Source organism: Astyanax mexicanus, chromosome 25 (assembly GCF_023375975.1).
Source record: "Astyanax mexicanus isolate ESR-SI-001 chromosome 25, AstMex3_surface, whole genome shotgun sequence".
Classification (NCBI taxonomy): domain Eukaryota; kingdom Metazoa; phylum Chordata; class Actinopteri; order Characiformes; family Acestrorhamphidae; genus Astyanax; species Astyanax mexicanus.
This window is the reverse complement of record NC_064432.1, coordinates 12,967,151-12,982,469: the sequence shown is the minus strand read 5'-3', so window position 1 is coordinate 12,982,469 and position 15,319 is coordinate 12,967,151. Positions and strand designations below refer to the sequence as shown.

General features: G+C 38.5%; 1 protein-coding gene across 1 annotated transcript in view; it reads right to left on the bottom strand.

Moving 5' to 3' along the window:
* The window catches only part of LOC125787624 (uncharacterized), a 108,924-nt gene extending 94,713 nt beyond the window's left edge, over positions 1-14,211 (bottom strand). The window contains exon 1 of the mRNA XM_049472073.1: positions 13,060-14,211. Coding sequence (XP_049328030.1) covers positions 13,060-14,116 — 1,057 coding nt within the window. The 5' untranslated portion in view covers positions 14,117-14,211. The remainder of the gene's footprint in view (positions 1-13,059) is intronic.
* Positions 14,212-15,319: the final 1,108 nt, after the last annotated feature.

The following is a 15,319-nucleotide window of genomic DNA, read 5'->3' as shown; positions in this document are numbered from 1 at the left end:
TGCTAATAAAATCTTGGGTTTTTGTTATGAAATGTTTATCTTTTATTGGTAAGGCTTTTTCAAAATGCAGCAAAAGTTTTTGTCTGCTTTATTTGGTGGTAGTCTGTTTCTATACTAATATTTTAACAGGGGCACCCTCCTATTATTTCTAGTAGTTTAAGTAAAACAAGATGTAATTATAATAAAACCATTTTATTTAACACATCATATGCATCAATTTGGGGTGCTAAACTAATTGTATTTATTTAGTTAACTTGTAAAGATGTATTACACTTATATTGGTCATTAAAGTTGTAAATGCTGTGTTTGGAAACTTAATACTGGTCTCACATATTGGTCACTACAGTTTAAAACCTAGATGAGCCTTTAGATTTTCTTCTTTATGATTTCAGTAAAGATGAAAACGTAAAATATGATATTAAATCTGTGTTTGATATCTGTCTATCAAGGCCAGTGATTGGCCTCTTTTCTGATGTTTCAAAGAAATTGTGTTTCATAGGCTCTGTAGTCTTGGTGATTATTCAAAAAATGTTATTGTTTAGTTTGTCTTGTAACAGGAACGTCATGTATATCTTAGCATAAACCTATTTATTAAAAATATTGTCTTCTTAAAGAATGGCAAGAATATAAGTTGTCTGTTATGCACAGCTTAAATGTACGCAGTCTTATTCAACAGCCCTGCAGTAAGTCATACTTTATTCAGGCTTGAGATGTTCAGTTTGTTAACTGTCTAAATATGTAATCTATTTTTATTATTAAAAAATACTCTCAGAGAAAACACAAAACAATTGAACAGCCCTGCAAAGTAGGGGTGTGTCATATCAAGTTTCAATTGTTGATTGGTTTGGCATAGTCGCACACTGACAAAGCTAGCTGGTGGTTTAGCAAGCTAGTTAATAGTAATATTATATTTATTACTATATATAAATATTAAAGTTAATATTAGTGCACATCTAAGTTAAATATTTTATATTAGCATATTTTTATAAAAGCTTCTGAAGCTCTCTTTGTAGTCGATAGTCTACAATTATGTATTTAATAAGATTTTAAATGGTTGTTTATTTTTTTATTTTATATATGGCAGACAAAGTTACTTTTAACTAGTTACAGCTACTTCTTTAAGTTTTTATGTATTAATACTGTAAAAATCAAGTAAACTTACATGAGCCTTAGCAGAGATGATTGAAAATTGTCTTATACAAATCATAGCAATTAGACCACAATAACTGATTCTGTTATCAAATCTATAAGAACTTTCCAGTGTAAATTGAGGGCAAATGTGTGATAGACCTCTAATGTATTAATTTGCCTAGCATCCATGTTTGGTTGGCTATTGTTTACAATCTTTGATGTAAAACACTCAAATCTTTGCTAAAACCTCATCTTTTTTATTTGTCTAAAAACAACCAGTCATAATTAGATCTATCTATCTATCTATCTATCTATCTATCTATCTATCTATCTATCTATCTATCTATCTATCTATCTATCTATCTATCTATCTATCTATCTATCTATCTATCTATCTATCTATCTATCTATCTATCTATCTATCTATCTATCTATCTATTTGTCTACTTCCATGCTCTGAAGACAGAAGTAAGAAGAAAGAAGCAGATGAATATGTCTTATATATGAATAATTGTGGACAACTGTTTTGTTTGATTTCCTTTTGATGTATTATTGTTAGTATTTTTATGGCTGCCATTATTTACTTTAGAAGTGTCTTGAAGAAGTGGATAAATAAATCAAAAGGAGAGAGGAAAAAAAGAGACAGTGCAGCTCTATTGCATTTACATGCAATAGGGTTTATTCTGCCTCTGTGTGTCAGTGTAGGTGAAGTATTTTGTGAGGTGAGACTATGTGTATGTGTGAGATATATAATAATAATAACAATAGTAACAATAGTAATAATAATAATAATAATAAAGAAGGTCTCATTTAGCAGCTCCAACTGCTTTACAATAAAAAAGCTAAGGTGCATTAATAAGTTTTCAGATGCTCGTTAAAGACAGTAATATGTGATCCCTGATGAATATAAACGCTCAGGAGAAAGAGTACCACCCAGTGAGGCTGCAGGGAGATGGAGCCACAGCCAGCCAGTGGGTCGTGTGGTGGGACACCAGTGGGAGGGGAAAAGCTGGCCGCAGGATTGGGCGGTTGGGGCAACGAAATGCCGCGGAATCAAAGTTCCGACTGCAAACCAGAGACAGCTCCAAACCAATGCAGTGAGCCCTGGAGGGGAGCGGGCAGCGCCGACAAGAATAAAGTGAAGACGCGAGGAGGCCCCGCGAGGGTACACTGTAAAAAAAAAACATTTTTTTTACAGTTTTCCAAGTAAAATTTTACAATATTTCCCTGTATTTCAAAATGACAGGCAAATGGTATTAAAATGACAAGAATAAACTGTCTATTGAAATGAGTCATGTGATTTAACATAAACAATCTGTGTGAGTAAAATACATTAAATATCTGTTTTTTAACAAATTTTAGATGACAATTCGAACAATACTAACTGTAAAAATAAAGTCATATTTTGTTACAAAAAAAGCAAAATTGTCTGTATTTTTACACAAAGTTAACATTTTAAAATGCAGATATCACTGTAAAAAAAAAGTGTAAATAAACGGTATTTTTCCGGCAGCAGGGGCGCCAGAAAATGTCTGTAAAAAAACAGAAAAATTGTGTAATTTTTAAAACATACATAAACCGTAAAAAAACAGTTATTGTATTTATTGTAATCAACGTCTATTATTGTAATTTTACAAGAAATTGCCCTTTAATTACATTAAATGTTTTTCTTTTAACATATTTTATTTCTTAAAAAAGTGTCATGCACTCTTTATAAAATGGAATAATTCGTAATTTTACAAGAAATGGTTCTATAATTACATGAAATCTTTTAGTCAGTCAAGTCATTATCAACCGCTTTATCCATTCACACACAGAAAGACCCGGGTCGCCCCAGCCGGGAATCGAACCCAGGCCATCTTGCTGTGAGGCGGAAGTGCTACCCACTGCGCCACCGTGCCGCCCATGAAATCTTTTAATTTTAACATATTTTATTTCTTAAAAAAGGGTCAAGCACTCTTTATAAAATGGAATAATTCGTCATTTTACAGGAAATGTTTCTATAATTACATGCAATCTTTTAATTTTAACACTTTTCTTAAAAATATTTCTTAAAAAGTGTAATTTGCTTCTTATAAAATAGTGAAAAAAAATGGTAAAAATAGGCTTGGAGCTTTGGGTTGTGAACATAACTGTACATGGCAGTGATGTAGAGAGCATTTGCTAAATTATCATTAGCTAAGTTTTTTTTTTAACTCAGCTTCATCACCACCACCTGGGAGTAGCAAATGGTGACATAGGCTATATATATGTTAAAATTAAAAGAGTTCATGGGCGGCACGGTGGCGCAGTGGGTAGCACTTCCGCCTCACAGCAAGACGGCCTGGGTTCGATTCCCGGCTGGGGCGACCCGGGTCTCTCTGTGTGGAGCTTGCACGTTCTCCCCGTGTCTGCGTGGGTGCTCCGGTTTCCTCCCAATTAGATGTCAGAAACAAATTGCCCCCTGTGTGTGAGTGAATGTGTCTGTGTCTGTCTGCCCTGCGATGGATTGGCGGCCTGTCCAGGGTGTATCCTGCCTTCTGCCCGATGCTGGCTAGGATAGACTCCAGCACCCCACCCCCCCCACCCCCGGGCTGGATAAAGCGGTTGATAATGACTTGACTGACTAAAAGATTTCATGTAATTATAGAAACATTTCTTGTAAAATTACGAATTATTCCATTTTATAAAGAGTGCATGACACTTTTTTAAGAATTAAAATATGTTAAAATTAAAAGATTTCATGTAATTATAGAAACATTTCTTGTAAAATTACGAATTATTCCATTTTATAAAGAGTGCATGACACTTTTTTAAGAAATAAAATATGTTAAAAGAAAAACATTTAATGTAATTAAAGGGCAATTTCTTGTAAAATTACAATAATAGACGTTGATTACAATACGTACAATAACTGTTTTTTTACGGTTTATGTATGTTTTAAAAATTACACAATTTTTCTGTTTTTTTACAGACATTTTCTGGCGCCCCTGCTGCCGGAAAAATACCGTTTTTTGTACACTTTTTTTTTTTACAGTGTAGCAGCAGCTGGTGTGGCGGCGTGGAGGCCTCGCAAGGGAAGCAGGAGGGGATTAGCAGTAGCAGCGGCACTGGGAGAGGTGGCAGAGAGAGAGAGAGGCAGCCGAGTCCGACAAGGACACGAAGATCGAGTGGAGGCCTCTTAGGGGCAGCAGGAGGGGATTAGCAGCAGCAGAGGTGCTGGGAAAGGTGGCAGAGAGAGAGAGAGAGGCTGCCGAGTCCGACGAGGACGCAAAGATTGCGTGGAGGCCTCGTAGGGGCAGCAGGAGGGGATTAGCAGCAGCGGAGGCGGTGAGAGAGAAGGAAGAGAGAGAGAGAAGAAGCCGCTAAAGGCCGGAGGAGACCTCGCAGGAGTTGCCGGACCAGGTCGAGAAGCCAGGAGAGGAGACACCAGCCGTGGCAGTTGAGACAAAACAAACCACTACCAGGGAAGGCAGCCTGGAGCAGTGGCAGTGGATGAGCTGGTCGCAGGAACAGCCGGTCGCAGGAGACAGACTGGTGCGGAACCATTGTGTACCAGGTAAGGAGCAGGAGCCAACACCACATGCGAGGTTGTTCGATGAGCAGGTAGAGAGGAAGTGACGGTTTAAATAGGGAAGAAAGTGGGAGGAGTGAGGGCATGGATCAAACTAAGATATAATACATGTCTTCACTTATCGCTACATACTGCTTAATCTGCGACAAAATCAGTGAATTCTGAATAGGGCCCTGGTGGTCTGTAGATATTAATTAAAGAAAATGCGTTCTTTTTTGTTACTGGATTAACTACACTGGTGTAAAGGAGCTCAAAAGAAGTAAAATTACCATAGTGTTTCCAATTGGTATCTAAGGTATTTTGAAGAAAAACAAACAAAAAAAAAATATGCAATATCTTCCAATGTTTTTGTTCTTGGGAAAATAGTCTACATCAAATCCATGTTGTGTTCTTAAACTCTTGTTTGGGCTTTGTGCTCCTAAGTGGACGTATATTATGTTTTTACCTAAGAACAAATATCAAATAAGACAATGGGAAATATTTTACTAAACTGGTAAGTGGGCTTTAAGAAGAAATGTAAAGTAAATGATGTCCATTGTTATGTAATAATAAATGTATAAGAACACTAGCTGATCCCTTTGATTTCCTTCTTTTTCCATACTGAGCATGTTTTTTTGTCTTGGTGTGCCATATCTTCCTCCTTTTCTTCCCTTGCACCTTAGAAGAGGAGGTGGAAGGCAAAGCAGAGGAGTCTGAGTTTGATAGCTTTCTGATTCTTTCTTTCATGGACAAACATATAAAAATACTTTAAATTAACTTAACAACCACATGAATTACCTGCAAATCTAATGTATATGAAGTACTGACCACGGGTGGGACCAGAGATGGGATGCTCCAGGGCTAACTTCAGCTTTTGTCTGAGAATGTCTCTCTTCTATTTAAGGGCACAGACCTCGTCCTGAAGACTTTTGACTAGCAACTGGGCTGCTGGATCTGCAGGCTTACAGTTATCAGCTGTCAAATCAGAACAAATTCATGTTATGTGGGTAATTTTTACAGATCCATTAAGAAAAGTCACAAGAAAACACCCACCCACAGAACCACCACAGAGCAGATATTATTTGGGTGATTGGATAATTTCTGAGTTTAATTCACTCATACCAACATAACACACACTTACACAGCACACAATACCAGTGTCACTGCAGTACTGAGAGTGACCAACCACCCAAATAATGGTCTTGTGGGGTCCTGAGCACTTAAGAACAGTGTGAAAGAAAGATAATGACGTGTTCAAAGGATTTGGAAGACTACAAAATAATAATAGGACTACAAAGTGTCCTACAGTGGATCTAAGAAAATGTACACACCTCTGTTAAAATTAAAGTTTTGTGTTGTAAAACAAATGAGACAAAGATAAATATTTTCAGGAAGTTTTCCATTTTTAATGTGACCTATAATCTGAACAAACTGAATTCTTTAGGGGGAAAAAGTAAAAAATAAATAAAATAATGTGTTTGAATAAGTGTGCACACCCCCAGAGAATTAATACTTTTGAAGCACCTTTTAACATTGTTATAACACTTAGTATTTTTGGGTATGAGCCCAATCAACATGGCCCATTTTGAATTAGCAATATTTGCCCACTCTTCTTTGCAAACGCATTCAAAAACTGTCCATTTGTGGGGGCATCACCTGTGTACAGCCCTCTTCAGATCATCTCAAAGGTTTTAAGTGTGAGGACCCTTACTTAGACCTTACTTATCTTGTTAGGGTTGTGGTTTGTTCACTATAATCCAACCTTCTCACAATAAAACAGCAGTTAACAGGAAAGTTAATTTGCTCATAGGATTATAAGAAAGGCAAATCAGAACTCTGGAGGTGAAATCAATATTAATTTATAAAAACAATAATCTGAACATCACTGAATGTTGCATGTGCTTCCTTTGTTTTGGATTTAGGCCCAGGCATGTTGGCAACCGACAGGAGATTCAAACTCTGCCGAAAAATAACATCTATTTATTTTATTAGTTTACTCATAATTAACAGATAAAGCAGTTATCTGCTATCAAGAAACATTGTAGTTTCATCAGTTTTTCATCATATTATGAAAAAAGCATGACTCTTGCTTTTAAGCGTACAGCAGTTGTATGCTAAACAGTAAAAACAGTGTGTTGAATCCCAAAGGATAAGGAGGGAACAGCTAGAAAATTGTCAAGCTGAATTAAAATACATTTGGTACATAAACCTGCAAAACATAATAAATGAATAAGAGCTAAATGTATTACAAAAAGTAATAACTATTAGTGTAAACTATTAGTCCTTTAATTTTACCTTGATCAACAAGGTTCTGTTGCAGCATGAGGCATTAAAAGGCTAGCTAGCTTAAGCTTGATTAACTAATTAACTAAACCTAACTAGCTAACTAACTAGGTTAACTAACTAACTAACTAGGTTAATTAACTTATCTAACTAGCTAAATAACTAGGTTAATTAACTAACCTAACTAGCTAAGTAACTAGGTTAACTAACTAACCTTAGTAGCTAACTAACCCAACTAATTAACTAACCTAACTAGCTAAGTAGCTAGGTTAACTAACTAACCTAACTAGCTAACTAACTAGGTTAACTAACTAACCTAACTAGCTAGCTAACTAGGTTAACTAACTAACCTAACTAGGATATGGAAAAAATATCCTGTGTACAATAATGACAGCCAAAGGTGTAGGCTAGCTAACAGCTAGGTTCACATAAATATTAGTTAGTAGGTTAACCTAGCGTTAGCTAACTTCATCTATGTAATGCTGCAGGCCGGAGCCCTAATGAAAACATTAGAAAAGCCCTGACTTTAGATATTTTTAAATCAAAGGTTAAAATACTTGTTTTTATGACGAGTATTTTTTTTTCAGGGCTTTTCTAACGTTTTCATTCAGTTACTTCTGTTTAAGAGCGGCATATAGGCAGGACTAACTACAGTAGCACGTAAATGTGTTTAAACTGTTAATGTAGTATTTTGTAAAATACTTACACATTCAGCTTCAGCGCTGTTTAGAAGTTTAAATCGCGCTACGTTTAACCGGTAGCAATGCAGTTTCCACCTTCTTTTGACAGATCTGTTAAGGTGATTGGCTGCAGTAAAAAATGATGGACAGCTTGGTCTGTCTGAGGATTGGCTTAATAAAAAGTGATTGACAATGAAAGTGTAGTATCTGATTGGCTGCAGTCGAAAATGATTGATACATGCTCCGCCCTTTAGCCACGCCCACTGGGGCTCCGGCCTGCAGCATTACCCTTCTCGTTAACTTGGCAAAATTGCTTATGATAACTAGTTAGCTAGCTGCCTCCTAGCCTAGTTGACGACTCTATTGTGTAGTTAAATTGTTGCTAGCGATCTGCCATTTTTTACTAACACTAAAATAATACAGTACACATCACAGCTTTAAGACACTGAATGCCACTCAATCATCAGTCTCCATGATAGTTTAGCTCCCCCATTATCCATTCACTCACCCAGGCTGACTCCTTCCCTCGCATGGCGCCTAGGGAACTTCGGCTCAGACAGCTTCTCCCCTGCTCAGTCAGTAACAGGAGGAAAATAGGTCTCTTATAAGAACTTTAATAAACAAGGTGATGAGGGGAGGAAAAGGATTTGTCCAGTGGTTGCAGAAAGTTAAACTGTCCAAAAAAAAAAACGGTGTGAATTATGTGGAAGGAAGATGAAAATGAGGAGATTTTGTACCACTAAGGATAGCTACAGAGGGTAAGTTTGGCTTATTAACATAAGTAGTACTAGCGAACTACATACTAGATAAATTAAGTTTAATTAATTAGATAGGTTCTTTTACGCTTGCATATGTTATAATGTCATTCTTTCAGCTAAGTTCCGCAACGTAAAAATAAAGATATATTTTACTGCAATTCTGTACATTTATTACTACAATATTTATCGAGAACAAACTGTATTTTATACTTTTACTGTTTATCTACTGTAATACTGGACATTACAATTTAAAGATTACTGAACCTGTAAAACCAACATGCACACATACAGTTGAAATAACAAAGCACTATTGTGAACATCAACAAGGCAAGGCACATGTAATTGGTGCATGGTAATGGTGTGATTTTAGAACATTTTAGCTAAATTGCATAATAGTTATGGTAAAATCGCAGCAGTAAATTCAGTGCATTACTTTTTACATGTAATATAAAAAACCCATTAATCAAGTATAAAGAACACAATCTTCCATTCCTTTTCTTTCGAGATTAACTAAAATTATTTTATACTAGCTTTATAAATAGACTTATCTCATACCAGTATTTACCCACAACAATTATTAGTGATAATTTAAACATTTTGCTTGTAGATAACCACAATTTTAGCAGGTGGCAGGCATTGTGTTGAATCTTGTTTTATGTAAGATCTTATTTTTTTCAGGGTGTGCCGGAAACATAGAAGTTTCATGTCAAAGTCAGTAAGAGACAAGTCCATATATTCAAGGTCACATCTACGGCTTGCATCTAACATGCATGGCTAACATTCATGGACAGGTCAGTCAACTAACAATCAGTCAACAAAAGATGTAAACGTAATGTAAAAATATAAAAAGCTAATATCAGTGAGGAGTTGCCTGGAGCAGCTGCAGTCTGTGTCGAATCGCTAAAAAGATTGGAGAGGAGGACAGGAAGAAGGATTGGTTGGAGAAATGCCTTTGTCATTTTAGATGAAAGCTAATTCTGCCATAAGAAAAGGTAAGTGTCAAGGCTAGATCCAGGGGTCATACACAAAAAGAAAAACACAGGCAATAATAGAAAAACATTGTAAAGTGGTAAACCAAACAATACTCGGCGCAGGTGTGCGTGTATAAGGGCTATTTATACTGTGAATAATTAGTATTCTGGACTTCCGGGGGGGGACTGAGATCAGGTGGATGTATGATGTCAGCGTGTGGTGCGTTCTGGGTAGTGTAGTTTGGAGACTGGAGATCGCAGGAAGCACTGAGTGTGGGAGAGACAAGAGCGCTATCAGCACCAGACCTGAAATCCCCCCCCCCCCCCCCAACTAGACCGGAGCTACACAGACAGAACCAGTCAGTGGGATATTTAAAACAGTAAACACGCAAAAAATTGCCTAATTCCTGATTAGCCCTTTCACACTTCCCATTACTCATAGGGTGAAAGCCCGAAGTCAGACTAACATGCACTCCTAAATGCTCTCCACACCCTAGAGGTGAACTGAGGCCAAAATGTCCTCGGGAATACCATAGTGTCGAAACACATGAGTATAGATTGCTTGAGCGATTTGGAATGCAGCATTGATTTCCATGATCTGGTCATCCAACTCCCAGTGTATAACAGCTATTTCTACTGAGGGCGGAAGGATACGCTCAGTTTCAGTGATAACCTTTGCGCTGTCCGTGGTGCTGAGCACCCTGGAGAGCGCCTCAGCTTTGGTGTTGCGGGTACCTGGACGAAATGAAATGGAGAACGGGAATCTAAAAAAGAACAGGGACCAGCGAGCTTGACAGGGATTCATCCATTTAGCGGTTTTGAGGTATTCAAGGTTTTTTTGATCTGTAAGTACTTTAAACGGGTGTACAGCCCCTTCCATCCAGTGACGCCATTCTTCCAATGCCAGCTTTACAGTCAACAATTCCCTGTTTCCTATACCGTAATTACGTTTGGCCGCGGATACCTTACATGAAAAGAAAGCTATGGGATAAAGTTTGGGAGGTGACCCACTGCGCTGGGAGAGGATCGCACCAACTCCAGTCTCAGAGACGTCAACTTCAACTGTGAAAGGGAGATTAGGATCAGAATGCTTAAGAATGGGAGCGCATACAAAAGCCGCTTTAAGTTTATCAAAGGCGTGCTGAGCCACTTCAAATCAAATCAAATCAAATTTATTTGTATAGCGCTTTTTACAACAGGTGTTGGCACAAAGCAGCTTTACAGAAACATGATTACAGGACAAAGAATCAGGCAAAACATTACACATAGAAAATACAGAATACAGAACCCCCAGTGAGCGCGGAGGCAAGGAAAAACTCCCTCAGAGCTGCAGGAGGAGGAAGAAACCTTGGGAGGACCAAGACTCACATTAAAGGGGGGACCATCCTACCACTGGTCAAACGGCTTTTAAATAGAAATTTAAAAAGTCTTTTATACATCTATATAGGTTTTATGTACTCAGGAGTGTAATAGCGCCACTAATGGCTTGGATGTAATCTGTAGTGGAGAGTAAGATGGTCGATGAGCAGCTGATCTGTGGTGGTGGTGGAGAAGAGCTGACTTCAGAAACTTCCATCAGTCTGGCCGGACAGGAGACGCGAGAGCCTGAGGGTCCAACATCGGTATCGGGTCAGACAGGTGGGCAGTCAGTAACTCGGAGGAAGGCAGAGAGATGGAATTAGTTTTGACTGGATTTATGCAAAACTGAGAATATTAAAACATTATCAGAGTGTGGCAAATGACTCCGGCAGAACTGAATAAAACAGCCTAACTAAAGGCAGAGAGCCAGAAGGTAACATAGACATGGAGGCACCCTGAAACACCAGCATCCACCCACTCCACCGTCCACAAACCTGAGTGACCGTGTGCAGTGGGAGAACAACAGCACCAGCATCTCAGTTTACCACAAATTCCTCTGTCCATGAACCCCTGAATCTGCAGCCTTATCTAAAGGGAAAAACATTAATTACCAAAAGCTAAACTAAACAAGTAAGTTTTCAGTCTAGACTTAAAGATTGAGACTGTGTCTGAGTCCCGAACATATTCGGGGAGATTATTCCAGAGTTGAGGCGCTTTATAAGAGAAAGCTCTTCCTCCTGCAGAGCTCCTCTGAATTTTAGGCACTACTAATAAACCAGCACCCTGTGATCTGAGTAATCGCGGTGGTTCATAACAGGAGATGAGGTCTTGTAAATACTCAGGAGCGAGTCCGTGTAGGGCTTTATACGTTAACAGGAGAATTTTATAGTCTATGCGGAATTTGACTGGAAGCCAGTGCAGTGCTGATAGTACTGGACTAATATGGTCAAATTTTCTAGTTTTAGTAAGGACCCTGGCTGCAGCATTTTGAACTAGCTGAAGTTTATTTAAGTTACTGCCGGAACATCCAGACAGTAGCGCATTACAATAATCTAGCCTTGAGGTAATAAAGGCATGTACTAATTTTTCTGCGTCATGCAGTGATAGGGCATTTCTTAGCTTGGCGATGTTACGGAGGTGTAGAAAAGCTGTTCTAGTAACATTAGATATGTGTTTATCGAATGCTAGATCTGAATCTATGATAACTCCAAGGTTTTTAGCTGCTGAACCAGGGGTGGCTGAGAAGTCAGCCAGATTTAGCATTAAGTCTGATAATTTATTTCTAGCAGCTTTGGGGCCTAATAGGAGAACTTCTGTTTTATCACTATTTAATAGGAGGAAGTTGTGCGACATCCATGATTTTACATCTTCTACACAATCCTCGATTTTCTTTAATCTCACTCTGTCGTCAGGTTTGGCTGATATGAAGAGCTGCGTGTCATCCGCATAACAATGAAAATTCACATTGTGTTTTCTAATAACTTTGCCCAGTGGGAGCATATATAATGTAAATAATAACGGTCCTAATATAGAGCCTTGTGGAATTCCATATCTTACCTTGGTATAACTGGAAGACATATCATTTATCCTCACAAACTGATAGCGATCGGTTAAGTACGATTTAAACCATGCTAAGGCAGTTCCGGTTACACCGACCATGTTCTCTAGTCTTTCTAAAAGGATAGTATGATCTATTGTATCAAAGGCTGCGCTCAGATCGAGAAGTACGAGTAAGGAAACACAGCCTTGGTCGGCGGCTATAAGTAGATCGTTTGTTATTCTAACTAAAGCTGTCTCAGTGCTATGATAAGGCCTAAATCCAGATTGAAATTTTTCATAGATCTGGTTTCTTTGCAGGTAAGAGCAAAGTTGTTGGGCTACAGCTTTTTCTAAAATCTTAGAAATAAACGGTAAGTTTGAAATAGGTCTATAGTTAGACAGTACACTAGGATCAAGATTTGGTTTCTTGATCAGAGGTTTAATTACAGCTGTTTTAAAGGCTTTGGGTACATGGCCCAGGGCGAGCGATGAGTTTACTATCATTAACAGAGGTTTAATTATATCTGGCAGTACCTGTTTTAATAATTTTGTGGGAACAGCATCAAGTGTGCAGGTTGTGCTGTTTGAAGAGGAGATAATTTTCTCTAGTTCTAGCTGTGGAAGTGGGTTAAAGACTTCCCACCTAACTTCAGTAACAGGGTTTTGTTCTAGATCAGCCAGACCAGATGACAGAGAGGATGTAATATTTATCTGTTTAATTTTATCCCGAATGTTTTCAATTTTACTATTGAAGAAGTCCATAAAATCGTTGCTGGTGTAAATGGCTGGAATCTGAGGTTCAGTACCTGCCTGGTTTTTAGTTAATTTGGAAATAACACTAAAGAGAACTCTAGGATTATTTTTATTTATCTCGATCTGTGAGGCCAGATATGCTGAGCGGGCTTTATTAAGTTCTTTTCTATATTTAACAAGACTGTCTTTCCACGCAGAGTGAAACACTTCCAGTTTAGTTGATCGATATTTACGCTCTAAATTTCGTACTAACTGCTTTAAGGTACGAGTTTGATCATTGTACCACGGTGCGAGCTTTTTCTGTCTATCTATTTTGTGTTTAAGGGGTGCTACAACATCTAAGGTAGAGCGAAAGGTATTTTCTAAACCTTCGGTTAGTTTGTCTAGTTCTACTGGGTCTATAGGAGAGTACATTAGAGTTGATAAGTCTGGAAGCTTATCTGTAAATTGTTGGGCTGTAAAAGGCGTAATTGAACGTTTTACAGAGTAGCTAGGGGATGTACGTATATTATGACTAAGATGTAATTTAAATGAAATAAGGTAATGATCTGAAATTGCGGAGGTTTGAGAACGAATATTCGGGTTATCTATGCTCACACCCAGGGTCAAAACTAAATCCAGAGTATGATTACAGTAATGAGTAGGTCCTGTTATATTTTGAATAATACCAACTGAGTCTAAAATCGATGTGAATGCCTTTTTTAATGGATCATCCAATTTTTCGAAATGAATGTTGAAGTCTCCAACTATAATCACTTTATCATTACTTACTGCTAAGTCTGTGACAAAATCACTAAATTCTTTTAAAAATTCTAAATAGGGCCCTGGTGGTCTGTAGATGTTAATTAAAGAAAATGCATTCCTTTTTGTAACTGGATTAATTATACTGGTGTAAAGAAGCTCAAAAGAAGTAAAATTTTCATAGTGTTTCTGATTGCTAACTAAGGTACTTTGGAAAAATATGCAGACCCCACCTCCTCTACCGGACAATCTCGGATTGTGTATATAATTATAGCCTGCAGGGGTGGCTTCATTTAATGCTACATATTCGTTTGGCCTAATCCAGGTTTCTGTCAGACACAGAACATCGAATTTCTGATCAGTTATCATTTCATTCACCAGAACTGCTTTTGAATTTAGAGATCTAATATTAAGTAAACCAATCTTTAGGCTTGAAATGTTAGTACTACAGTCTGGATATGATTGTTTAATATAAGTTAAGTTATTTAGATTTACTGTTTTAGTTTTTTGATGTTTTTGTTTGACTCGGGGGACAGACACAGTCTGAATACATTGGTATCTAGGTAACGTCTCTTTGCAGCTCGCAGACGGTCGGTTAAGCCTCTCTGTCTGCGGCCTGGTCCCGGCTCTGGATTGTCAGCAGCTTCTAATACTACTCTGCCGACTAACTAAAAGACTATGAGCTATGCTGCATGAAAGTAAGGCAGCACCCTCCCGCGTGGGGTGGACACCATCCCTACCTAAAAGACCAGGCTTGCCCTCAAAGTGTAGCCAGTTATCTATAAAGCCCACATGATTTTCTGCACACCACTTGGACATCCAGCGGTTCAGCGAAGAAAGCCTGCTGTAAGCTTCATCACCACGCCTCATTGGGATGGGGCCAGAGCAGATTACCTCCTCGGACAGCGTCTGGGCCTGTTTAATCACCTCTTTAATATTAGCCTTAGTTATTTCAGACTGCCGCAGACGAATATCATTGGCCCCTACATGAATTACTACCCTCGAATATCTCCTATTCCCTAACCTAAGGTTGCCACTAATGTCCGGTGCTCTGGCTCCCGGTAAACAAGTAACTGTTGCCGCTGGTGCCCCTAAAGGAGTAGCTAATTTCACGTGTCGGACGATAGAGTCTCCTATCACCAGAGTACCTTTAACAGGCTCCTCAGTTGGTGCTTCACTGAGCGGGGCAAACCTGTTTGACACGTGAACTGGGGGAGCGTGGTGTTTAGGTGGGCTGGCTGTGGCCTTTGCGGTAGCATTAGCCTTAGCCTTTCGACTATGCCGCCGAGACGTTACCCATTCGCCCCGCTGTGAGGGCTCTAAGGCCGGAGTCGAGGGGGTACTAACTCTCCCTGAGACACCCGGGGCTGCTAACAGTGAATCCTGCTGTCTATCCCTTATTAAACCCCGGACGTGCAGCTCTAACTTATTCACCTTATCCACCAAGGAGCTAACTATCTCACACTTAGTACAAATACCACTATTGTTACCAGTATCGGTGGATAAGGGATCTAAGCTATACATGCCACACTCTAAACAGGTGTAAACCTGAGCAGAAGCCATGGAGAAAAA